Source organism: Syngnathus acus, chromosome 5, assembly GCF_901709675.1.
Source record: "Syngnathus acus chromosome 5, fSynAcu1.2, whole genome shotgun sequence".
Taxonomy (NCBI): domain Eukaryota; kingdom Metazoa; phylum Chordata; class Actinopteri; order Syngnathiformes; family Syngnathidae; genus Syngnathus; species Syngnathus acus.
Window position 1 is genome coordinate 5,918,804 of NC_051091.1, and position 24,623 is coordinate 5,943,426.

Consider the following 24,623-nt stretch of genomic DNA (forward strand, 5'->3'; position numbering starts at 1 on the left):
GTCCCCTTTCTGTCTTTCTTCCTACACCTGTGCGACTCTCTCGCTCTGTTTTCCCCTTTGCTGCCGGCCTCTCTCACCTGGGTAACCAGACCTCTGGAGAGCGGGGTTGAGTTTCCACTTTCCCAGAGATGAGGACAATCTGAGCCACACAAAGATCCACAATGGACCTCCTCTGCTCTGTCCTCCCTCTATACGTTTTGACAAAGCTCCCTTTCCTGTCCACTCCCCCATTCAATTCATTTTTCATCTTTTCTCCCATCTTTCCTTTTTATCTGACCTGGTAGTTTGTCATCTACATTCTCACCATACCATAAGACTTACTCTAGAACCAAGGCTCTTCCGTAATCACTCGTGAGGAATCAAATCAGACAGCGAGGAGTGCATAAAGGATACGCTAATGATTATCATGATTGAGTTGATTGTAGCATGTGCAGTATATTGCCTGTAGCACATCCCATTTGGCTCTGCTATGTTCCGCAAAGACCCCAGAGGCTGCTTGGCTGAACACGCTTATGTTAACCGAGCCAATTGCTTCCGGCCAGGTAGTGGACAGAGAACAGTGAAAAAAAATAACAACTATTAAACTGCCTGGAAACGCTGAGGAGCACTACAAGCGGCTGCCATTTGTCCCCGGGGGACCCTTTTCATGGCTTTGTACTCGGTGTCATAATTCAACATGAGACCCTTCAAATAAAGCATGACTAGGCAGACTGCGAAAGCCCAACGTGTCAGTTGCCAATTAGCCCACAAAGCAGGGCACCATTACAGTGTGATCTCATAAATCAATAACCACAGCTTTTCATCAAGCTCGCTGGAGGCCCGGCACAAAGTGCAGCACGCAAGTAAAACAGCTGCGCTCGACCGAACCACATGTTGTGCATATCAATCTCACAAAAACATCACGCCCGTTAAAATTAGCGTACAAACACAAGCGCGGCAATAAATACACACTTTCCGACTTCCCGGGGATGATTTACGTGTTCCCAAGCCTTCGTGGAATAACAGTCGGTGGCGGGTCGGCGCGCATTCGCCGGAAACAACTGGACAAGTGGGATAAATTAGTTGCACCCCCACTCCTCCCACTATACACACGCACACACACCTTCTCATGTATGTTGTTGAGTGATTCACACACTGTAGTGATTAGAAGTGAGAAGCAGGTGAAGCTTCCTTGAAGTAGATCTGCACTCAAGCAGGGAGACATACAGAGAGGGAGGGGGCAGTAGGTTCCTATAAATAGCAGCTCGGAATGGCGTTGAGAGGTCCAGTGAAAAAAAAAAGTGGGGGGGGGAGTGGAAAAAGGATTAAAAGAGATGCAGGGACACAGTACACTTTCACTTGTGTGTTTGTAAGGTTCTTTGGAGAGAGGTGCAGGTATGACCGCCACTGAACCAAACATCACCCGCATGTTCCGATAAAGAGATATTGAATCACCGCAGGCTGGTAGCACGATGCTCATCATGACTCCATCTGTATGTATCATGATGTCATTTCCAGCAACTGCTTTGGTGACATCACCCCCCCCCCCCCATCCACTCGGAATAAAAAGGTCTTAGGGCAGAAGCAAACACAGAGGGGTGAACAAGTGTAAATAAATATCCAAATCAAGAAGATTTTACGAGGCTCGTTAGGCCCACTTTTCAAAAAGCTTCTCTGGTCTGCTTGGACCATGCGAACCTTGATATGATTTTCAGATATGACTGCGATAAGTCAGGCTTGAATCGATCGTCACGCCAAGGTTTCAGATGTTGAGCTTTGGTTTTTAAAACCAATATTTACTAACAGCAGTCTATTTGAGTTTTTCAAATGTGAGTTAGCAATGCCTAAAATGAATAGACAGTGCATCGGTTATGACACTTATTTCCTTGTTGCGTGCAAAGATTGCAGTTTCTGTTGATCTATAACTAGGCTTATATATTGTGTATGTGGGAAAGTCTAGGGGAGGGGGGCTTTCCCCAAAAGTGTGTGATATTACAGTGTACAGGGGCTTACGCTCAGACAGAAATAGTGGTGTGTCATCAGGGTAAATACTCTACTAAAAGCTGTTGTGTGTTTATGAGTAGAGGAAGTTCACAAGCACCTTGCAAAGTCTCTGCAGAGGCTTCCTGCAGCGCCACTCCAGCCGTTTGTTTTGTGTGCAGATGATTAATAAAAGGTTAACTCAACCCTCGATCGACGGTTAAAAGCTCTCTGACAATCTCTTCCTTCCTCTCGCTTTCTCTCCTCCTTTTGTCTCTCTTTCTTTGCCACACCTTCCCCTGGGGCGTGGTGGGGTTGTGGTTGGAGTGACAAGGTTGGGTTCTTGGCTACAGCACAGGTGTGCTTGAGTCCGCCCCTTTCCTCTCGCATGTAATGATTTCTTGGCCACGCCACCTGTCAGCTTGAAACTATACCCACACCAAATGGCGCACTCAATGGCGGCCCTCCAGCTTGTATATATATCGCAGTATTGCATTGTATTCAAACACTACATTTTTAGGGAGGGGCCGAAGCATTGGGACATAAAGATGAAACTTTATAAGACTTTATAATTAGACAGCTCACAAAAAGTACGTTTGTGTTCGGCGTCATGGGTCAGCCCAGTCTGATTTCAGCGACGCAAAAAATAAGGTGCGTAAAGTATACTAAAATTCTTTATCCTTGTGGTGTTTTGATGAAAGCACGGCACAGGCATTTTATGATGCTTGGGAACTTTACATTTGTCGAAACTATGTATGGCATGTCTACTTTAACTGTGCGGGTAATTTGATATACTTTACATACTTACAACTTTCATGCGAGTGCAAATTTGCTACAGAAATGTAAAACTAAGCAAAATAAGAGCATAATAATACAATAAGAGAAAATAAATGAAAACTACTCACCCTTTACTGACCCATGACATGATGTAGGCGTCACACATAAAGAAGAAAAGAGGGACGCTTGCAGAAGGCGATGTGACTTCATGCATTGTTTTTTTTTTTTTACTTTCCCAACTAAAATATGAAATATAAAAATCATGCACTGTATATTAAAACTTAAAAACAACTGTTTACTCACCGATACCTTGAAGGATCATTACGTGTGCCTGGGGAGATGAGTCGCTTGGGGACAACACATAGAACTAAACAGATGTCTCATAAGATACAGATGGTGACGATTTGCCCACTGAAGTTTTGTGCGAATTTAGATATGATTTTTCCGAGAGCTGGTGATATTCTGAATTTAGCGTCATTTGAATTTTGAGGTACGATTTACATTTTCCTCACACAAATGATGTCTCCCGCTTCCACCACCGTTAAGAAGCGACTCTGTCACAGCCGCCGGCTATTCACATGCTTAAAAGTCTTTTTCTCTGACTTTTCCTCAGCTCTCTTTCCAACTGCCCTGAGGCCGGTGCAGCACAGGTCCCAGGCCCTAAGAGGTCAAAGTTCACACAGAGACAATGGGTCCTCACTGTGGGTCAGTTGTGGTCAAGAAAACAAAAAAAGGTCTGAAGAACTAGTTTGAACAAACTAACGCAGTGTTTTAAGGTGGAGGAGTGGCAACAAAGCACAAGCCACGGAAGGGTCTGAAAATGGAAATAAATTGTGTAAATTCATGAACTAAGCCAAAATTTGAAAACCATTACAATCAGAAGTTTAGTTTAAAATACTACGATGGTAATTTCATACGGAGAAGTGAGTTTCTACTTTACCATAATTTCCAAATCCCTCAAACTTGTTCATGCCACTCCACCACCCTGCTGACTCCCCCCCACCTTTTTTTTTTAATCCAGTACCATTGATCATGCATGCAGAAATTGAGCACGCCCAGCCAACAGGATAGGTTAGCTGCATGGTGCAAGGCCCTGTCCTACATACTGTTCCCTTGCTATGGTCCACCGGGCCACAGTCACACCCTCCCCCTGATTTGCCTCACACACACACACACACACACAAACACACACTCTCTGCACTAACCAGCACAAGCACACATTCATGCAATACAGGATTATCTTTATTTTTTTAGACAGGTGCACACTCAGTCCAAGTCTAATTTAGGTCTTTTGTTCACATTGTCTTGAGAGTGAAATTAAATTCACCGTGATTTGTTCGACTTTGGTCACAGCAGCTGAGGTAAATGACGGCTCGGCTCGGCTCTCAGCTGACCAAACTCTCCCCGGTTGAAAGAGTAGCTGACGTCGAGGTAATGCTGCTAATCTTCCACTTAGCTGGTTAGGGCTGCCCGTCACATGGGGTTGACACCGCAGGAGTAAATGCAAGACGAAATAAGGACCAGTAAAGACCGGAATGGAGTTAGATTAGGTTGAACTTTGGCTGTGTAAGTAGTGGATGAGAGATGGAGCTTGAAAAGGTGTGCTCGAGGGTATTGGACATTTGGCCTAAATGTATTTCCATACTTGCATTAAATTTTTCCATGGCGCAACAAATCATTTATAATTAGTTTCACACACTTTGGGATACTATTCTTGGCACACATTTGGCCAGCAGGAATTATTCCACACACATGACACAGGTTCCATCAATGAGTTGAACATGACAGAGAGAAAAGTTGAATGAACGGACACTCAGAAATGACAGTTAATTGATAAAAGCAACTGACACCAACGAAGCAACCTAGTAGGCTTCGCCAAATGTGGGGGGATGTGCCAACTGAATTTTGGTGGATCAGTCCAAAAAGCACAATACTGTTTGCGTATGGTGTAGAATTATGAATCATACTATAAGGGGTATTTGTGACTATAGTAGTGGAAAGTGTTGAAAATCAAAACCTGAATGACTAAAAAATCGTATTATTTCAACCAGAACTACACATATATTGCATAGAGACTGTGCTCATTACGGTCAGAGGTGAACTGGCGCAAATCCCAGCTGACTGGGTGAGAGGTAGGCCGGACTGGTCAACAACCAATAGCAGGGCAACATTTGCATGTTGTCAGTCCTCAAATGAACATGCGCAGGGGAGAACATGCAAACTCTACACCACACAGGAACACTTGAGCCAAGATTCAAAAGTGTGTGAGTCAGAGCTGCTAAACACCAGACCACCGTGCTACTCATGAGGGTACTTTTTTTTTTTTTTTATAAAGTAAAGGTGAATGTAATGCTATGCAAGAAACTACTGAAAATGCCCACAACCATCACTGGGGAAAAAAAATGACAGGACCTGCTGCCAAATGTAAAAAGAAGGACCCTTTTCACTCCTCGAGACATATAAAGGCAGACTTCATGTCCCAAGGAGATGTTTTCCTTTGGAGTCATGTTGTCTTTGGGCACAAACACCACACTAGAGTAGCCTCGGTCCACCATACACTTGACCTTGAAATACAGGAAACCATGACTTTCCCTCTCGAATGCATCAAAACAAAAATACAACTGTATTAAATATAGTCCACACCACTATGTTGTTCCACGTCATCTCTCGATTATTCTGGCATAATGCAGGGGAATGATGGCCTCTTCTTCATGCTAATGCTACACAGAGAGGGAGAAAGAGAGGCTGGGGTATAGATAGAGGGGAAATATTCAAAAGCGCCTTCATGGGCCGTCACGTTGTGATGGGCCAATGACGTGAGCGGAGGGAAACACTAGTGAGAGCGCGCCAATGGCACCATGAATAAAGACAGGCAGGATGGGGGGCGGAGCCTCCCCCCCTCCTCCTCTGTGTGTGTGTGCGTGTGTGTGACGCTCACCACCCCTCCTCCTACTAAGCTCCTCCACCCCTCCTGACCCCCCCCCCCCCCCTTTGCTCATGCCCGCCCCTGAGTCTGGAGCAGCAAGCGGCGGAGCTACACTACTGGCTCTCCTCGCCTCCTCTCAGTGCGGGAATACAGCAGCGGAGAGCGGCATGGACACGGAAGGGAGCCCGAGCAGCCTGTCGTCCGTCATGGACAACTCCCCCCACGACCCCTGGTAAAAAGCCTCCGCCTTCGCCAGGCCTATCCGACCCGGTTCGAGTTCACCTTGGACTTTAAAGTTGAGTTGAGTGCGGGAACGGAGCCGAGACAAAAGACAAGCACGCCGTGTGTGCGTGTTTCTGTGTGTGTGGGATGGATCCACTAAGCGGAGGAGACGCTCTCTTTTTTATTTCCACATCCATCTTCCTCCGGGAGGCCACATTTTGCTCCAACTTCTGCACCATCGGCGAGGAAAAATCGCTCTCTTTTCAGTCACCCTTCTCGTCCTCTTGGGGATTATAACGGCCCCGCTGGCCCATTGGTGACTTCGCAACATGGCCGATGCTTTCGTCTTAGTTTAATGATGCTATATCGCTCGCATCTACCGCACTTTTCACTTCTCATTTCGCTGCCGTGTTGTGCTTTCCTAGAACACGCGTGTTTCCCTATGTGACTTACGGCTTGTGTTTCTTCCATTCAGCAAAATGTTCATCGGGGGTCTGAGTTGGCAGACGACGCAAGGTGAGATGTCCCGCACGCTACTTTATTCGCACGCACACAGCAGTCGAACGTGTGCGTATTCCACCGAGTTGCAAATCAACTGTAAATAGTTCAGTGTTTGCCTTTCTGTTCAATGAGGATCAGCTTTTAGGATTTAGTCTTGCCGAGCGAGACTCGAGGAGATTAGCGCTGAAAGACACATACAGACACACCGAGCGACTTGTGCCTCGTACGTTGTGTCGAATATGAAACGATCGATGTTTCCTTTACAAGTTTACACGTTGATGGCCACGCTGGCGTGTTGTTTTGCTTACTGCAGATCTCCGTGCACCCTCACAGGAGCCATGCGCGCAGCACACTGTTTATTCCCGCCACTATGCACCCCCCGCCCCCCACAATCTTATTATCATAGTGACTGCAATGGTGTCCAAACAACATTTAGCATCAAGTGCGACGTTGGTTGTGTATAGGTCCTTAAAGAGCTGCTATACGTTTAATGATCACAATAGTATAAATCCTCCATCCTATCATCTCACAATCAAAATGATTATGTTACAGAGGGCTTGAAAGACTACTTCTGCAAATTCGGAGAAGTGAAGGAGTGTATGGTGATGCGCGATCCTGTCACCAGAAGGTCGAGGTAAGAAGGAGGCGTTTGCACCCCATCGTCCAATCACTAGATTGCACCCATACATGCTCTCTTGCACTCGGGGGAGATATAAATTGAGGTTATCTTCTTTATTATCCCTCCCAGGGGGTTTGGGTTCGTCACGTACGCAGACCAGGCCGGCGTGGAAAAGGTGCTGGCCCAAAACAGACACGAGCTGGATTCCAAAACAGTGAGTCCCACCTCTTTGACTTTAGTAACTTTTCCGAATGTGTGTTTTCCCACCTCGGTGCATCTAGCCGCCCACCGTATGGCTTGTAAAGTTGAGGAGTACGATTTGGAGCAGCCCCCCCCCCCGGCACCAACATGAAAGCGTTCTTTCTTGGTCTTCATTGCCATGGTTACCTGGGGGGACCTGAATGGGGTCGGACTGGAGCCCCATGCAAAACCTTTGCAGTGTTTACGCAGAGTTTCTCTTTGGCAGAAAACGTTTTCTTGTGAAAAAAAAAAAAAAGTGAGCAAAAGAAAAGAGTTTTCGAGTGACTGTGAGTGACGCTCATTAATGCTTGCTCGTTCAGCTTTAATTACTGGCACTGTTCATGTAATTTCCCCTCCTACACATGAAACATGTGGGCACTCAACAGTGTTCAGAAACGTGTCACACACAACCTACATGTGTGATGCTGTGACACTCCATTTAAATCTGTGTGAAGGCGCGAATGTTGCTGTCTTGGTCATGTAGATGGGCTGTCGTCAGCTCGCGGCCGTTCCTAACCATATGTACAAACATAACAATGGGATGATTGGAAAATGAAAATGAGTGGCACAGCATGGGCCCAAGGGTGGAGAAAGGTAGCGGTGGTTAGTTGTTGGAGCAAGCCTGTTGCCGGGGGTGACGCCAGCCACTGGAGACAGTGCTGTAAGTACACAGCCTGTTGGGATTTATGTCGCCATAACAACTTCTCGGCTATTTTGCATTCATTAAGACCAACTTTGTGTGTTGTGTGTGTGTGTGTGTGCCTGCATGTAGTAGTAGGGCTATGGATGGACAATTCTTTTGAAAGTATTTAAATGAAATTGGGAAGTAGCATTTTGTATTTTTGCGTGGTAACAATTTCCAAGCAATTGTAAAGTGTTATTTCAAATTTCAAACCACTGTTGGAGAGCTCATCCATGTGTGTGATGTGATGAGAATGCTTATTTGGAGGAGGAAGCTTTTAAATGTGCAGTCTTGCAGAGCCTTGCTGCTGTTAAGCGTTGTCCTCTAGTGAACTAATATATGTCAAAAACTCAGCCTCAAAATAGTTGGCTGGACGTCTGTGTTTGAATGCAAAAAACAGTTCCGTTTGTGAGTTTTATGGACATCTCAAATGTGCGAGGGATATTAAAACATTGTTAACACGAGTGCTACATCTTCACTATTAATATTACTACTTGAGACTAAGTCATGAAATCTAATAGACATTATATTAGACCATTTATCTGAATCAATATTTGCATTTTATATGCACAGTGTGCCGCTAACAGGGCAGGCAGCCCTCTGCAGTTTGATGGGAATTACATGAAAGACAAACATTCCTTAGTGGAACGGATCAAATTTATCTGAAGCTCCGCCGTCTCCAAATGAAGCCAAGTCTTTGTTGTGCGAGAACAGATGCTTTAAGGTACAAAATATGAAAAAGAGAGGAGATGTGAACAGAGTGCTGCTGTCTTTTTAAGTTGGCTACAATCGCAGGTGCAAGGTCCTGCTTGACACGGTTTCTTACATTTGATATGAAACATTTACAGTTTTGATAACATCCAGCGTTGTTTTAGAAGATGGGCCACAGGTTTGATTTTAATCGAGCTCTGAAAATGTTCTGTAGCACGATAACAAATAGGAGGTCGTGTATTGTTTTTAGAGAGAAGTTGTTGCTGGTTAGATTTCCTGCCAGGGCAGAAAATGGCCTCGGGGCAGCGGTGTGCTGTTTTCTGGACACAGGAGAAGTGCACAACTGGTATTTGTTTTCTCGAGAGAAACACTTCACTGGAAGCAGTTAGGGAAAAGAAGAACGGGGTGGGATCTGTTTTTTTCCCCTCCACTTTGTCTCAAAGTGGATTTAGTCAAAATTATTTTGAATTCCACTGAGTTATTGCTATTAGTCGTCCGATGCAATATGTTAGGATGATAAAAAAGGGTCATTTATGCTTATTGGAGTAAAAAACAACTAAGGTGCGGTGTTGTTGATTTTTTTTTATTTATTTTTTTTGCTATTGGCCGTTCGACACAAATGCTTTCATCCGCAGCCGCGCCGAAAGTGCATATGCTCCCACCAGCTGCCGTGCACTTCTCTACTAGTCTAACACCTGGTTAGCAGCGGCTGGCTGTTGGCCCGAGCTGGACTGGAGATTAGCGGTTAATGCTGACGTGGTCAAGACTTGAACAAGGAGGATGGAGAAGGTGGAAGAGAAGAGGAGGGTTGGAGGATTGCTGTAATTAGTATAGATCTGAAAAGCAACTAATCGGATTGAAGGAAACAAACTGGATTGGACTTCCGAGGTCCATGCGTGGCCTCAGATGTGCGGATAAAGCCTGGACGGGGCTCTGAAGGTGGATCCAGGCACTACATGTGCACGCCACCGTTCACACGATAGCCCGGCCTGGCAAAGCAAAGACCTCATTGGCTTACAAGGGCATAGGGTTTGCTAGATTTGGGTAGGGGGTCCTCATTAGTAAGCTTTGTTAAACAATTACTTGTGCCATTGTCGAGCCGTACAGACTGACGCTGCTGGGTCCAAACAAAGTTTCTCATTATACTTTTGTCTCATTATTTTTTCGTTTTAACTGTATTTAACCAGGAAGTTTAAAATAAAGAATTATATTTCAAGGGTGTCCTAGCCAAGACGCAGCAACTAACATAAAACTTGAAATACATTTACACACCAAACATAGAATTTTACAAACACATTGTGAAAAATTGCATATTGTGTAATTTGTGTCAAAAACTCTCCATTTGGATTTAAAGTACCTAAAGCAATTTAACAAGTTAGCTTCCAGCCTGTTTGTGGCATAGTTCATGCATAAGGAGCAGAGTAAAAAAAAAAGCCTGTTTACCCAATGCCGTACGAGCATAGGGGAACGAAAGTAATAAATAATCTTGTGACCAAAGACAATTTCAATTTCCGAGTCAGTATTTTCGATCGTAATTAAGACTCAAACATATGAAAATAGCAGTCCTAATATTGTCCTGTAAACAGTGACTCACCCTTGGAGTGGTCAGAGCAGGCCTTCCTTGTCGAGAGTATACTTCCAAGTGAATTAATGATTGCTGGACCGTTACCAAAGCTTTCTGCTGCGATTTGACGGCCTGAAAAACAGTTGATCCATAGGACTAAAAAACAATGTCGTCATCACAGAAATGCAATTTTGCTTTGGACAAATCACTGACATAAAGAACAATAAGAGGGGACCCGATACAGAACCCTGCGGCACCCCTTTAGCTCTTTGCAGTTTTGATTGAACGTGATAATACAACAGTCAGGTCTTAACAAGTTGCTTACATGATACTTGTGGCAGGTGTAGTAGCGAGCGAGTTAAAGCACGGGTATGTACGTTCGTGTACGTTAGCGCTGTTGTTGATGCTACATGATCAGGTTGCTTGTGGATGTATGTACATACAGTATGTGGGCCTGTGGGGGTAGCACGGGAGCCCTAGTTCCTCTACGGGCCCATCTGTTTTGTACTCTTTGTCCTGTTAATTAATGAAATCAGAGGGGCTGCCTGCTGGGACGACCCCGCTGCACCGCTAGACCGGACAGGCCCACTTTCTCATGAGCCGACTCTATTTTCCAAATGAATGCTTTCTCCTTTCTTTCTGTGTGTTTTTTTCTTTATTTACTCCCCTCGCTTTATATTACTGGATGGAATTTTTTTTTTTTGGGTGCACCACACCAGGTATTTTATATGCTAGTTAGTTTGAGGTTCTGTTTAAAAAAATTGTTTTTGTTTTTCAGTCTGTTACACTGGTGAACACGCGCTGGGCCATGTGAGGTGACTATTGGTTGTAGATTAGTCTTAAAAGCTAAACTACTAAAAAAAAATCATATTGCCGTCACTTTGTTGCATAGCTAGAGCACAGGTTGGGTGTTCTGAAGCAGGGTGTTAGTCAGAGCATTACGGGAACACTCAGTTATAACTCTTTTGAAGAAGAATTGCTTTCTTCTTGCAGTGTACATGATTTGACACATTTTCACCAGTTGACCGTTACGTGGTCGAGACACTTCTCAAATGCCAAGCCTCTATGTTCAAGATGTGAAGAGCTATTTCTGAGTGTTGCAAATAGTGACCTGGCTAAGCCATTTTACTTTTTGCTTTTGTGGCCTGTCTGTCTTCCTCAAGGCTACTTCGGGAGTCTTAATAGATGCTGTAGTTTTCATTTATTGTAGCCTTCCTTTGAGTACAGCCAGTTGTAGATATTACATGTTAGATGCATTCTGTTTTCTCGCTGAAGTGGAATGATTTTTTTTTTTTAACAGCATGGCATGACTGTAGTAGTCATAGTAGCACTACAATAAAATGCATTAGGCCTAACCCAGTCATAGTTGGTAACCTGCAATTTGTATTGTAGGCTGTGTGTACTGTAAGAGCTCCATATCGTTCATGTTATTTTGCAACACTGGCATAGAAGCACGAATATATTCAAAGAGATATTTTCCCATCCCATTAAAGGTAACAAGTAATCAAATTTACCATTCATTTATTTAAGATGAATTTAGACCTGTCCCGAACACAAGGTATTAATTTCCGTTAATGTTGTTACAATGAAAAGATACAATTTAAAAAAATATTTTTTGGGAGAATAAACAAATAGTGGGGGGTATTTCCTCTTGCCAATAGGATGGATACAAATTGGTTTTGTTTTGTTTTGTTTTTTAAACATGGCCTTGTGACCAGTCTCTCTTCCAATTGGGACTTTCTGTTTTTCATTCACATAAACATACTTATTAACTTACTTCTTGTGTTCCCGTGTTTCAACTCAGAAGTACACGTGCCCTTTGCTCCAAGTAGTTACATATTGAATTCGGGTCATTTTGGTCAAACCATTTATATATCGAGAAGGACGGTATATTTGGCGGAAACTGTCAAATGAGCAGTTGGTCGGCACCTGTAATCTTAAAGCCGATAATCCCACGTTAAATATTAGATTTGAATCCTGGAAGGAATGTCATGTGGTCACTTCCCATTGCCAAAAGTGTGTGTCCTTGTCACCTTGCTGCACGCTGTCACTAAGGTCGGAACCAGCTGGAGGTGACACGGCGCTTCTTGTCTTTGTCTTACATGAAGCTGCAAAGTCGCCCGGCAATCCCTCCCAAGGGCACTGCTGCTGCATGGTAGTTAGCCAGCCTAGTGGCCGCAAAGACACTTAAAGGTCCTCCAAGGATATTTTGGTCTGAAGAGTTGGCATCAGAAGGCAGGAGAGAGATGAGTGCATTGTGTGAATATTGAAGAAAAGCTTGCTCGCTCTTGTATGGAGCGCATTGCTCACTTCTGGAGTGCGTGTTGTCTGGCTGTTTGATAGGCTCCTTTTGCTTGCCAATATAAATTCAACGCCTGTGTGAGACACAAGGGCTTTCTCTTCACACATCCAATTATTAGAACAAAGATGGAAGCCTAAGACCTTAATACACTACAAGGTTCTGTGACCTAAAAATCATCTCTTGTTGGCTTGAGTGAGAATAACACAAGATTCCACGCAAATTTAAAATGCCAGACCGGGCTTTGCATATTTAGCATTATTACAGGCCGGCTCATTCAAAACTCATTTGCTTCTAATTTTATCTATAACCTTGACCAAGCTGCTCACACATTCCAGAGGGGGCAAAATATGGATACATCAAATCTTGTTAATCCTAAATGGAGGTTGTCTGGATTTGTCAGTGTGAACGATCCGTCTGAAAATCGGAATATTACACGCGTGTTCATTTCGGACCCTGGAATGTCATCTTGTTTAGGGGTCAAGATGAATTTGTTTATTAATACACTAGGGAGAATAACATGAGCAGTTGAGCCAATCTATTCATGCCTTAATGTGTATCTTGTTCACCACGCCCGTGTGTTTGGATGTTTGGAGGGGCTTTGCATCAACAAGGGTCTACTATACATACTTGGGCATTAGCATAGATTCTATTTCTGGAAGTGTTGCCCTTCATATGCGCTAACTACAGCTTGTTTCTTGGAGGAGCAATCATCTTGGAACTGTAAATCGTAGAAAACTTAAACGTCTAGTTGTTTTAGCTTTATTTGTTATTTCTATTTCCTCGCATGGGTATAAGAATTGAATCAAGAATTGGTGATGTCAAAAGTGGTGTCAAACACCTCCAATATTTTCTCTACTTGAACGGTTGGCACGACAATTTTCAATTGCCAAATAGTGATATCACAATTTTAGAAATTATAATTAGTAGTAAAACATGTTATCGGATTATCTTTATCCATGGAATGGCGGCATGATTTCTTGCATACAAAATGCTTCCTCGCTTGTTAGAATAGCTTCATAGTCATTTATGTTTTGAGGCCCATTTCTTATTTAAATTCACAATTATAATACACTGTATATCTACACTAAGAGGAAATCATTATCAATGAGAGCTAATAAGGTCACTTATGGTAATTAGTGTCACATTTTCACAAATGACTAAATGGTTCCTCACATAATGGCAGTGAGGAATGTCACCCGCTCCAAATCATCAAATACACCCGTACGCCGCTTCAGTAGAACCATAGCCTTCACAGTTTACTAATAAACTGGACTCTGAATCTGAAATTCAGAATCTAAGAACATGTTGCCAATGTGTATATGACTAAATACAAGCCATCTTCCCTTATGTCTCCCTGTACAGATCGACCCAAAAGTGGCTTTTCCTCGCCGTGCTCAGCCGAAGGTGAGTGCACGCGGAAGGCCGAGCCCGAGTGATGTCATGTGTCAGTCGTAATCGGTCAGCTCGGGTTGGTTAGGATTAGCCTCGGTCACATGATGGAGGAGGGGCAGCAATCCACTTGACCAGCCTGACACTGTGACCCTGTCACCCTGAACCCCCACCCACACACACACACACACACACACCACCGTACTTGTGCACTTATATGAATGGGCACACACAGAATGTGCACACCTGGGCATACATACATCAAATTGAGCTCATGCAGCCTGAGTATTAAGTAAAGGTTTCAGAAACAGAAATTTGATCAGTGAGTAAAAGGACAAAAAAAAAAGTTGCATTTGTGATTAAAAGAATGCTTTTCTCTTTCTCTGTGCTTCTAGTTGGTCACGCGGACAAAGAAGATCTTTGTCGGAGGACTGTCGGTCAACACCACCGTTGAAGACGTCAAGCAATACTTTGACCAATTTGGAAAGGTGAACTCTTAAATTCTAAGATGCCGACTGTGCACCTGCCATTGATAACATCCTCTCCTTTGACGTTGTTTCTATGTTTGACCTTTTCTCTGTCCGTCAAAATCGACATTCGCATTACATTTCTTTGCTTCCTTTACTTCGTTCATCTCGAAGCCATCTGTCAAACTATCGGTAAGACGGGTGGGAATAAGGTCAATGCGGTTTGATACAATGAATGATTTGTCTGTTTTTAATCATATCTCGCTGAGTGTGCTGCTTCTTTGAATGAAATTTGGTGCAAGGCAAACACATGCTGCGGAGACAGATGCGTGGCTAGGGAGAGCGAGGAAGAGGGGTAAAAAAGCAGAAAGGGGAGGGTGAGGGAGATGGCGGGGGACTGAAAGGGAAGAAGCAACCCCCTATGGAGCGAGAGGGAGGGGAGCTCGGAAGGGTTGAAGGGCAGAGAAAAGGAGGAATGTTGGGATGTGAGGAAGAAATGTGAGTTTGAATGGGCAGGGAGGGGGGGAGACACATACACACCAATCCGATGGGCCAGAAATGCACAAAAGTATCAGGCCTGCGTGCAGTAAGAGGTTGTGTTTTTTATTTTTTAGCGTGCTGTACTTTGGATGGGGGGTGTGGGGCAAAGACTCTTTAAGGACTTCAGGCTTTTCTCTTATTAACTTACCAAATGCAACAGCTGCTCCTTTAACCCCCACCCCCTGACACACACACACGCACACACACTCACCCCAAATGCATTTTACCCCAAAAATCAGTACTACAGATGCCCTTCCCCTTTCCACAAAAACACACACGCACGCACAACGATGAAGTGCCATGGCTTGTTGCTGTGGTGACCTGCTTTTGCCCATTGTCCCACAGTAATCCAGCGTTGTTGGTTTTTTTTGGGTTGAGAAGTGTGTATTTGCATGAATGGAAAGAGGCGTGTGTGACAGCGGCACAGTTTTGGCTGCGAGCAGAGGTGAGCTTGCATACATTTGTGTAGACAAAGAGGGCAGAACTCACAGTCAGTGAGCCAACAAATGTTGCTGGAGTCTGTTGTCAAAAAGTCTGCTAAAATTGGATTTTGTTTTGTGCTAGAGGACTTTTAGGTTGTTTGTTGCACTTGCCCTATGAGTCAGGGCTCTAAGCATATTTAAGGCGCTGATTTGATTCAAATGAAGTCATCAACGGCCTTTTCACCACCAAGCAATTTTTTTCAGTTCTGTAGGGTACACATTTGGGAAGAATGCTATAATGTGTATATATAGAAAAAAATTAACATATATATTAATTTATTTATATATATATATATATATATATATATATATATATATATATATATATATATATATATATATATATATATAGCAAGAGAGTATGGTATCATAGTTTCACTTTCATGTTACAGTTTAACTGGGAAAAAAAAACAAGGAGCTTGCTAGGAACAAATTTGTGTTTTCAGAATGTATTTGGATCAGCAGTTTGTGTACATGCAAATTTCCAAAGTGACATTGCTTATTTTTGAGCTAGCATGCACAATACAGCATTTTTGGTTGTTTTCAGGAACTCTGCGTTCATTTTGAGTTTTGTGTTGTCATGAAACCTTCACAATATATTCATTTTTAGTTGATTGTGGCTGTGTAACTAACGACGATAAGTATTGGATCAACTGAGAGGCAGGCTCAGTTTCTTTACAAACCGATATTGCTTCCTGGCCTGGTGTATATACTGCAGTGTTGTCAGTTGGCTTTACAGGTTTTTAAATTCCCCAAGACTAGATTGTTGTCCTAAAAAATACCAATATCGTTAGACGTCTTGTAGGTCAACATGCATTACATATGACACCTGCGTGCTAACTCATTTTTCAGGCACTTGTGTCATATGTCACGCTTTTTCGAATGTTCCCAAAAAAGTCCGCAGCTCTGAGACGAATCACTTTACACACGCCTCGTATGAGGGACAGCACTGACCTCCACAGAATAAGGGAACATTTGGGCTGTTTGGACACATGAGAGCAAAGCTGTATCATGCGTAGCGCCAATCCCACAGTGCATTCCTGCTGAGCAGGAGGTATTTGTTGTTTATTATCTGAGCCTGGTTACAAGGTGCAGGTTGGGATGGAGTAGGACTCGCTGTCCTGTTTATTTTCATACCGTGGCACCGCCTCGAAAGGAAAACACAGATTGCACTGCATTTTCTGCACCTCTTTGATGCATTCTGAAGTTTGTTTCTGTAAGTACACTTCTGAAAGCACATCGATACTACTCTGCTTCATCTGAGTGGAGGGAAATGGCTATTCATCTAATGTGTCGGATGTGTGAGTTTATTTGCAGTATCCACACTGAACAAATGTTACCTTCTGTATGTTGGTAACTTCGAGTCTGTACGTCTGTCGCGGCCGTGTTTGTATTCTGACTTAATCCCAAGGTGAAGGCACTGTAATTCGCCTCGACCCAAAAGAGAGTTGAGACTGCATTCTTTCTTTTGCCAAGGCTGGCTGTATGATCTGAGATGTGTTTTTTAACTGGAATTTCCAAGTTAAGTAATTCCATTAAGATTTCACACAGGCGGTTATGGTCCAAAAGAAATCCCTGTTTCAGGCTTTTCATCATTCCTCTCTGAACTCTCTAAAGCACCACAGAGGCAAAATGACTGCTAAAATGCTTTAGTAGTACCAGAGAGCCAGTGGAAAGAAAACAAAAACCAACCAACCCTGGATACACATTAGTCGTCGATAGAGAATAGAGTGGCAGAGATTAAAAAAAAAAAAAATGCAGCATGGACAGGGCAGACGGGAAAAGTTGGGACTCCACTCACCCATATGAGCCAGCAATTAGGAGGCTTGACTGAACACTTTGTCTGCTGGCCTGTTTAGAGAGCTGTCCGGAGAGAGAATGCAAGGATGAAAGAGGGAGATGTGAGGAGAGAGCAGAGGGGGAGAAATGTGTACACCGCACTTCATATTCTATGTTGAACGCTTTTTCTTCACATAAATAGCTTCGGTTTGAAAGCGGAATACTTTTCATTACTACAATTCAGGTGGCCCTCACGTCTCGATCTTCTCCAATAATGACGCTGGCAAAATGCTGAGTCGTGCGAGACTTAGCTCGCTGCTAAGCCAATCTGTGTCCTCCCACAGTTTATCCAATCAGATTGTCTTACAGCACCCTGGGTAGTGGACATCGGAGATCGTCTTCTTATTAGGTTTGGCAAGGGCAAGGGGCCGCCGTAAGATCATACAGTTCCTTAAATGAAATAGTGCAGCGTGATCTTCGGTGGTTTGCTATTTTTACATCAATATGTCATTTTTGCTTCTGTGTGTGAGAATCATTTCGGCCTCCGCTTAAAATCAGCATGTCATGCTAACCTAGCATAAGCGGTTCACATGCTAACAAGGGCTCAAACTGCTCATGTAACTCTAGTCTTTGGATAACATGGCTTGCAGCTGCCCACTTACTGTCTGTCCGGTTCCCTGGGCTCTCTGCTGTGTCATTGAGTTTGGAAGAGCGGAGAGTAGGGGAGGACAGAATAAACTCAATGAAGGACTGCGGGAGGGAGGGGGGGGGGGCGCTGTGTGTGTGTTAGCGCAGGGTACTATATATTGAGATGGATGGGAGTCAAAGGGGTCATGGAGACTGCAGAAGCAACCTTGCTCCGCTCCGTTAGCATCATCACCACATCTAGCTCGCAAACCGTTTCAATTGTGTTATGAAAAACACGCAGACATGGGCAAGTTCAATCTCAAGTGGCGATTGGGTTCGTCATCTGTGGTAAGGGTTAGAAATCAGACAGCCTGGTCATCCTGAGGCCTCTTCCACTCACGTTACACTGGTTTGAGTTTCAGTGCTGCCACATGAAAATAGGCATGTCATCATTCTCCACTTGCGTCTGTCGCCGTGTGACTATGACACACTGCTGTTTGTATTTTTTTTTTTTTCACTTTTAAAAATATATGGATTTTCGGTCTGGACATTATCAAAATAGGAAAGCAATTCCGTTTTATTCGGCCCTATTTGCAAACCGCCCTTAAGATCAGACTACGCGAGTGGTCTTGACACTAAGGGGCTTCAAAACTTTGCTGCCAGCAAAGGGCTGGTGGGGTGGTGGTTGGGGGTTTGGTGGTGAAAAAGGGGAGGAGGAGTAATATGAATAGGGCAGTGGAGTGAGCGCGAATAGGAAAGTAGAGGGAGAAGAAAAGGAGTGCATGTTGACAAAGCCCCTTGTTCACTCCCTTTCAGATGCAAAATGTTTGTCAGCAAAATTTCCCTGTTCAGTCAAAACTTTGTCCTCTTTTGATCCACTCGTTATTCAGCATTAGGGGTTTTCACCCCCCCTCCCCCTTTTTGTAACGAGGTTAAGGGAGCAGTGTTCTTCTAATTGAAATTCTTTACGTCTCCAAGGCAATTGTAAACTTTGTAGAGACAGACGAGCAGCAAATGAGAGGATAGAAGACGGAAGAATTTTTGTTGCGATTCTTCATGAAGCTTTCTGGTGGTCATAAGAAGTGTGCATTTTAAGCTAGACACACAGCAGCCATCACTTTTTTTTGGACCTCATTCTGTCTTTTCTCCTTTGTCACCTGTCACCCCTCCCCTGTCCCTCCACCCTCTCCATCTGTTTTCCCCTCTTGCTCCAATGCTAAAGAGGGACAATGGCACCCCATGCTGTGAATTGATGTGTGCGTGTGTGTTGATGTCAAAGCCCATCCAAATCTTTGCTTTGTTCTCGCAGGTCGACGATGCCATGCTTATGTTCGACAAAACAACCAACAGACACAGAGGTGCGTAGAGTATCACATACCCACACGTACACGAATTAAAGTAATTGCTGTGCACGACCTTATAAGGAGTCCTTGTGGGAGACTAGGAGAAAAAAAATAAAAATATCCAGGCATATTCATGTGCCTTTCTAGCCTCCTCTGCTCCCTGCTTCATTTATCTCTGTCCTCTCCCAGCGAGGATGAAGTGCTGCGCCCGCTGAGGGTCGCAATAAAGGGTCAGAATGGTTCCAGGAGAGGATGGGACTTAATGACATGAATGAGGAATAAGGGGGAAGGAAGGGAAAGTAGGAAGGAGGTATAGATGTGGGCGGTGGAGGTTAATTCAGGTGTGGAAGAAGCACCATATCAACAACAGCTGATTGACAGGAGAGCAATGTGACGTTGGTTTCGTATTGCTGCCTCCCTCCCTTAGCAAAGAGCTGCGATGAAGGGCGAGGACAGCTTTAATGGACGGACGGCCGTCACTCCTGTCCAGTCTATTCCTGTCTGTATGTCATCAGCCTATAATAGTCTTCTTGCTCCTTGCAAGCAAGATCGAGACCCATTTGCTCTACGAATGTATCATCGGAACTGAGAAATTGAATTCATGGAAATTTAAGTCAAAAATAATCTTGATTATATGCAATTTTAGGAAGTCTATGGAATTATAAGAGTGTTTTTGTGTCTCTCAGGTTTTGGTTTTGTCACCTTTGAAAATGAAGATGTGGTCGAGAAAGTGTGTGAGATTCATTTCCATGAGATCAACAATAAAATGGTAGGCAAGAAAAGAAATAACACACATCAACATTTACATCCGCACACAACCCACAACGTAAGGTACAACTGCACAATTTAACCAGGGCTAATAATATTTATCTATATATCGAGTAGTGATAAAAAAATAAAGCTTCAAATTTGCTTCATGAATCAGTTGTATTTCTTGACTCCGATAGATGCCACTCAAATTTCATCACGACAGTAATATTTAGCTTTATCTCGAATTATGAATTAAATTATAATCATTCTTATATTTTACACAATACAACATTATTATAACAATACACAACTATACCAAACAGAGTAATAACTCCTTATCAATATCGAACGTGCTTTCAGAATATTGCATTCTACTCATCTTGGTTGGATTGTAAAAATATTGTCTGCCAAAATACATGCTTTTGTCATTTAATTTGAGCATCACTGAACACATATTCTCCTGTGTGCTATAGGTAGAGTGTAAGAAAGCGCAGCCAAAGGAGGTGATGACACCAACAAGTTCAGCCAGAGGTCGATCCAGAGTGATGCCCTATGGGATGGACGCCTTCATGCTGGGCATTGGCATGCTTGGTACGACTAAGAACATAAATTACCTCCGAGATGTTTTGTGCATATACCCTAAGCAGCATAGAAAATGCATGGATAGGTGTTTTGCACTTATAGTACAAGACTAATTTGGTTAAACTTAGTGTGTGGATTGGTTTTAAAAATACAGTTGTGTAATACTAATGAAAAACATATTTCTTTTGTTTTGTTTGATGTTTTTCAAATTAACCTACAAAAGAAACCATGCTCATGGGGTCACACTGCAAGAGCACGATGCAATACAAAAATTATTAGTGTTTAGTTCCCTCTAGAGGACAGTTGGAGTTGTTGCTGTGGAATCAGAAATATAAATTTTGATTAAAATCCAGTTGCACATACTAGCAGATTGCCGTCATATCGTCATTCTTTTTTTTTTTTTATTTAAATCTTTTCTAGGCTACCCAAGTTTCCAGACCACCACCTACACCAGCCGTAGTTATTCTGGAATTGCGCCTGGTTACGCCTACCAGTTCCCAGGTGAGTGTGTGTGTACACCCTTTTTCACTTTACACAGGCGAGTCACCGAGAAGAAAAGCCAAAGGATGCGGGTTGCGGCATGTAGTTGACTCAGCTGCAAAGAGCACTGAGATCATAAAATGTGTTTGAACGACAAAGGCCGTGATACGCGTGTTCCGGTTGAATGCAGATGTGGTTGCTTACGGTCACGCTTAACACTAGTTGATGGAATCTATAAATATCTTCAAAATTCAACGTCTTCAGTTTCTTTTGGATCTGCTCACATCTTTTGCTCTGTTTATTTTATCCACTTATGTAACCTTGTGTCCTTTGGCTGAATGGCGCCTCCTCTTCCTATGTTCCCACCTTCCTGCCTTGCCTTGCACACTAGCTGTTTTCTCGTGAAACGCTTATGCTCTGTGATCTCGCCTTCATCTTAGTGTCCCGTTGTAGCGGCTTGTGGATGGTGATTGTATTTACAGAGCGCTCTTTCTTGACCTTCTCTGTTTCTAGAATTCCATTTAGAGAGGACCCCCTTCCTGACATCTTCCCACCCCCCTGAGCTGACAGGTCAGTCGGTACCCGATATATTTAACAGCCCACAGTCGAATCCCAACATTTGACTTCATGCTGACTCAGCAATCATCAACACTAGTGATCAGAGATTCCTGTGGTCCTATTTTGTATCTCTTTTACAATTGATGCGGTATTAAGGGAAAAGAGCTTGACATTTTGGGCCAATTGATTTGGTCGAAAACATCTTACAAAACTGCTCCTTATTTAATTTGGAAGTCAGATTTTATTATAATTATGCATTGGATGCAGAACCTCCAAAATGTTAAGAACCAATGGATAAGGGCAGCTGTGTTTATATTGCCCTCTAGCGAACATGACATGTATTTGCACCTTTCACTCAGAAGCCACTTTCACCTCAATGTTGTGTTTTAAGAAACCGATGCTGAATTTGGTTTCGGTTTGAAATCTGTTGATGGATTGATGTTTGAGCAGCTGTTTGAGCTTGCTGGAACTTGTTCAGCAAATCTGTGCGTTTCTGTCCCCATCAGCTATTCCCTTGACCGCATACGGACCAATGGCAGCGGCGGCAGCGGCAGTCGTTAGAGGTGTGTATTCTTTTTTTAAACTCGTTGATGAGTGTTTAAGATTGATCTATCTCCCCTGCTGGCTAGGCGCCACCCCTTCTCGCACAGCTGGATTTCTGAGTACCAGCAGCCCTGGACCAATGGCTGACTTGTACGCTGCAGCAAATCCGGACTCAGGAGTAAGCAGCTACATCAGTGCGGCTAGCCCCGCCCCCAGCACAGGGTTCGGCCACAGTCTCGGGGTATGTCACTAATACTTGTTAAAACTATATTTTTATTTATTTGGATGCTAACTGGTATGCATTCAATGTGTTTGTCCTCAGGGTCCTCTGATTGCTACTGCGTTCACTAATGGCTACCACTGAGACGACTCAAGTCATCGATGATTTGGGCGCTTCTCTTCTGCTGATGAGCCAATCAAACGCTGAGTGCCCTTTGGCGGCACAACCTGATTGGCTGGCCGCAGCTCCGCCTGGCTGTCCTGTGGCTAAACCCACCGACTGAATATCTTTTTAAAAACTTTTTTTTTTTTTTTGCTGTACTAATCTCACATGAACATAATATCCCAGTGTGTCCTCATCTGGATCTTCATTTGCCCCCCACCAATATTCTTTTGAAACTGAGAAAACTGCAAAAAAAAAAGGCTCCGGTGAAACCTTTGTCATTTGACAAAGCCGGAGAGGACTATTTTTTCTAATTTTTATTGTATCTCACCGTGTTATGTTGCTTCATGAAATCCTTGACAGCTGTTTCTGATAAAACACCACCCGGGCACGCTTTTCCTCAAAAATCCTTTTTAACATAAAAAGAACAAATCAACGACGAGTCGTTTTTCTAAGCATCAAGGAAATACGGAAAAAAATGTATATTTTGATAGTCTTTAAAAAAAACGAACCTTTGTAATATTATTATTGACATAATATGATAATCTGTGAGGTATTTTATTCTGTTATTGGTTTTAAAGCAATGTTTTTATGTCTTCCTGTAAGATATTGTACATAGACTTTTGGATGGAAGGGGAAGGGCGGGCGAGGGACTACTGAACCAGCCGGCATGTCATTGGTTGGTTCGCAGAGGGTCACTTCAGTTTCACTGGAAATCATCAATTATGAAATATGTGCTCATCTCACTACTTATTACAAAAGAGGAAACAAGACTCTTATGTACGTTATTGGCCATTCATCCGCAGTATCGACGTGGCGCGTGGCACTGTCGATGATGAGACAAATACCTTTTCAAAATCATCACATTTGAAATACTTTTCTGGTAGCAGCGGCTATGTTTCTCCCCCCCTTTTTTTATGCCCTAATGGTGGAGAAAGCGATTTCTTGCATCTGCATGAAAACTACTTAATGGACTAAGCTGGTGGAGTTATTTTAAACTTAAATTGGAAAAATCAGGGCTTTGTTGGGTTGGGTTGACTTGACTTTTTTTTTTCACCATTTACTTCTTAAATTGTTTTTTTTCCCCCTTTTTATGTGTTTACACGGCCAGGCACCGTGAAAATGAATGAAGAATATAGAGAGAAACAAAATGTGGGAAATATCTCAATAATATTCTGTTCTGTTCTCTTCTCACTATTGAAGGTCCACGTGAATGCGTGGAAGTGAGCGTGATTGAGAATTAGATCAAATATGATATGGAATTACTTTTGGCAACCGATGGAGCTTTCCACTTGCCTGTATTTGGTACTGATCTGATCTCCCTGTTCCATTTTGTTGCACTGGTCTCCGCTGCTTCCCTCACATCTCTTATTTTGTATTCATGGCTTTGTGCTCCTCCACATAATTGTTGATTATATACAGTTGCTGCTCCATGTAATCTTGGGTGGAGGGGGTTTGGGCAGGGAACGTGAAATGTAACAGGGTCTGGTCCCAGTCGGCTCTGATAAAGGGTCTCGTTGGAGACAAACGCTGGCTGGAAGGCAAAGTCACACGCTGGAACAAATTCAACGTGCAAAAAAAAACAAAACAAAAGCAAACTTAAAAAAAACAAAACAAGTGACCTGTTTGTTCAGCCTTGTTTCATGTTGAGCATAGCAAGACACTTGAAGCCACTTCCTCATCCAGCCAGTCATTCCTGTCAGACCATCTGGGACACGACACGACACAAAACTACTGCTGGACACCTACACTGTAACTTTTTAACTTACAATAAAGCAATAAGTTATTTTGTACCTTACAAATGAAAATAGTGCTATTATTGGTAAAAACAGGGGTGTGTGGATAATCTTGCGGCGTTAAGATTTTATTTTCAGAAAAAAAAGATATATTTTTCTGTGTTGCCACCTTGTTCCCCTTGTATATTGACGATCGTCTTGTGTTGATGTCTGGAACGGGGCCGATGCTTTGAATTGAGCTTGTAGCGCCTTACATGAGGTCACAAAAGATTAAGGTTGGCTCAGCCAAGCTTTACAACAATTCTTTTCTTACGACCCCCCCCCCCCAATATCATTTCAATTTTAAAATCTTAATAAATTATTCCAAAGTATGCGTTTGTGTGGGTTCTGTTGTATTATTTGTTGGGGGGACTATTTCTTGATGCTGTGGGCACTCTGTGTGAGGCGCTCGTGTAGACAGTT

The 24,623-nt window shown here is 43.2% G+C and overlaps 1 protein-coding gene and 1 long non-coding RNA gene across 4 annotated transcripts; one reads left to right on the forward strand and one right to left on the reverse strand.

The window, feature by feature from the left end:
* The first annotated feature begins 5,722 nt into the window (after nucleotides 1-5,722).
* On the forward strand, nucleotides 5,723-24,532 carry LOC119122651 (RNA-binding protein Musashi homolog 1-like). 2 transcript variants are annotated; one of them, XM_037251092.1, is made up of 14 exons: nucleotides 5,723-5,894; nucleotides 6,360-6,400; nucleotides 6,938-7,019; nucleotides 7,134-7,218; nucleotides 13,866-13,907; nucleotides 14,288-14,380; nucleotides 19,097-19,145; nucleotides 19,817-19,899; nucleotides 20,354-20,471; nucleotides 20,883-20,963; nucleotides 21,456-21,512; nucleotides 22,007-22,063; nucleotides 22,130-22,284; nucleotides 22,366-24,532. In XM_037251092.1, the coding sequence occupies exons 1-14, from the start codon at nucleotides 5,734-5,736 to the stop codon at nucleotides 22,405-22,407; spliced, it is 1,146 nt and encodes a 381-aa protein (XP_037106987.1). In that variant the 5' UTR covers nucleotides 5,723-5,733; the 3' UTR covers nucleotides 22,408-24,532. The 2 variants fall into 2 exon arrangements, with proteins under 2 accessions (XP_037106987.1, XP_037106986.1); XM_037251091.1 differs by having other exon boundaries at nucleotides 22,007-22,284.
* Nucleotides 9,085-17,867, reverse strand: LOC119122654. Of its 2 annotated transcripts, XR_005097930.1 has the most exons (4): nucleotides 17,823-17,867; nucleotides 17,183-17,244; nucleotides 12,235-12,415; nucleotides 9,085-10,333 (listed from the first exon to the last, which is right to left on the reverse strand). It is a non-coding gene; the product is annotated as an uncharacterized LOC119122654 (long non-coding RNA). The 2 variants fall into 2 exon arrangements; XR_005097929.1 differs by having other exon boundaries at nucleotides 9,085-12,415.
* Nucleotides 24,533-24,623: the final 91 nt, after the last annotated feature.

Bases quoted from the DNA above. Each gene is read 5' to 3' on its own strand.
- LOC119122651 (XM_037251091.1), top strand. From the start codon at position 5,734: ATGCCCGCCCCTGAGTCTGGAGCAGCAAGCGGCGGAGCTACACTACTG. The intron at 6,401-6,937 runs GTGAGATGTCCC...ATTATGTTACAG, and splicing joins GAGTTGGCAGACGACGCAAG to AGGGCTTGAAAGACTACTTC. The intron at 19,146-19,816 runs GTGCGTAGAGTA...TGTGTCTCTCAG, and splicing joins AACAACCAACAGACACAGAG to GTTTTGGTTTTGTCACCTTT.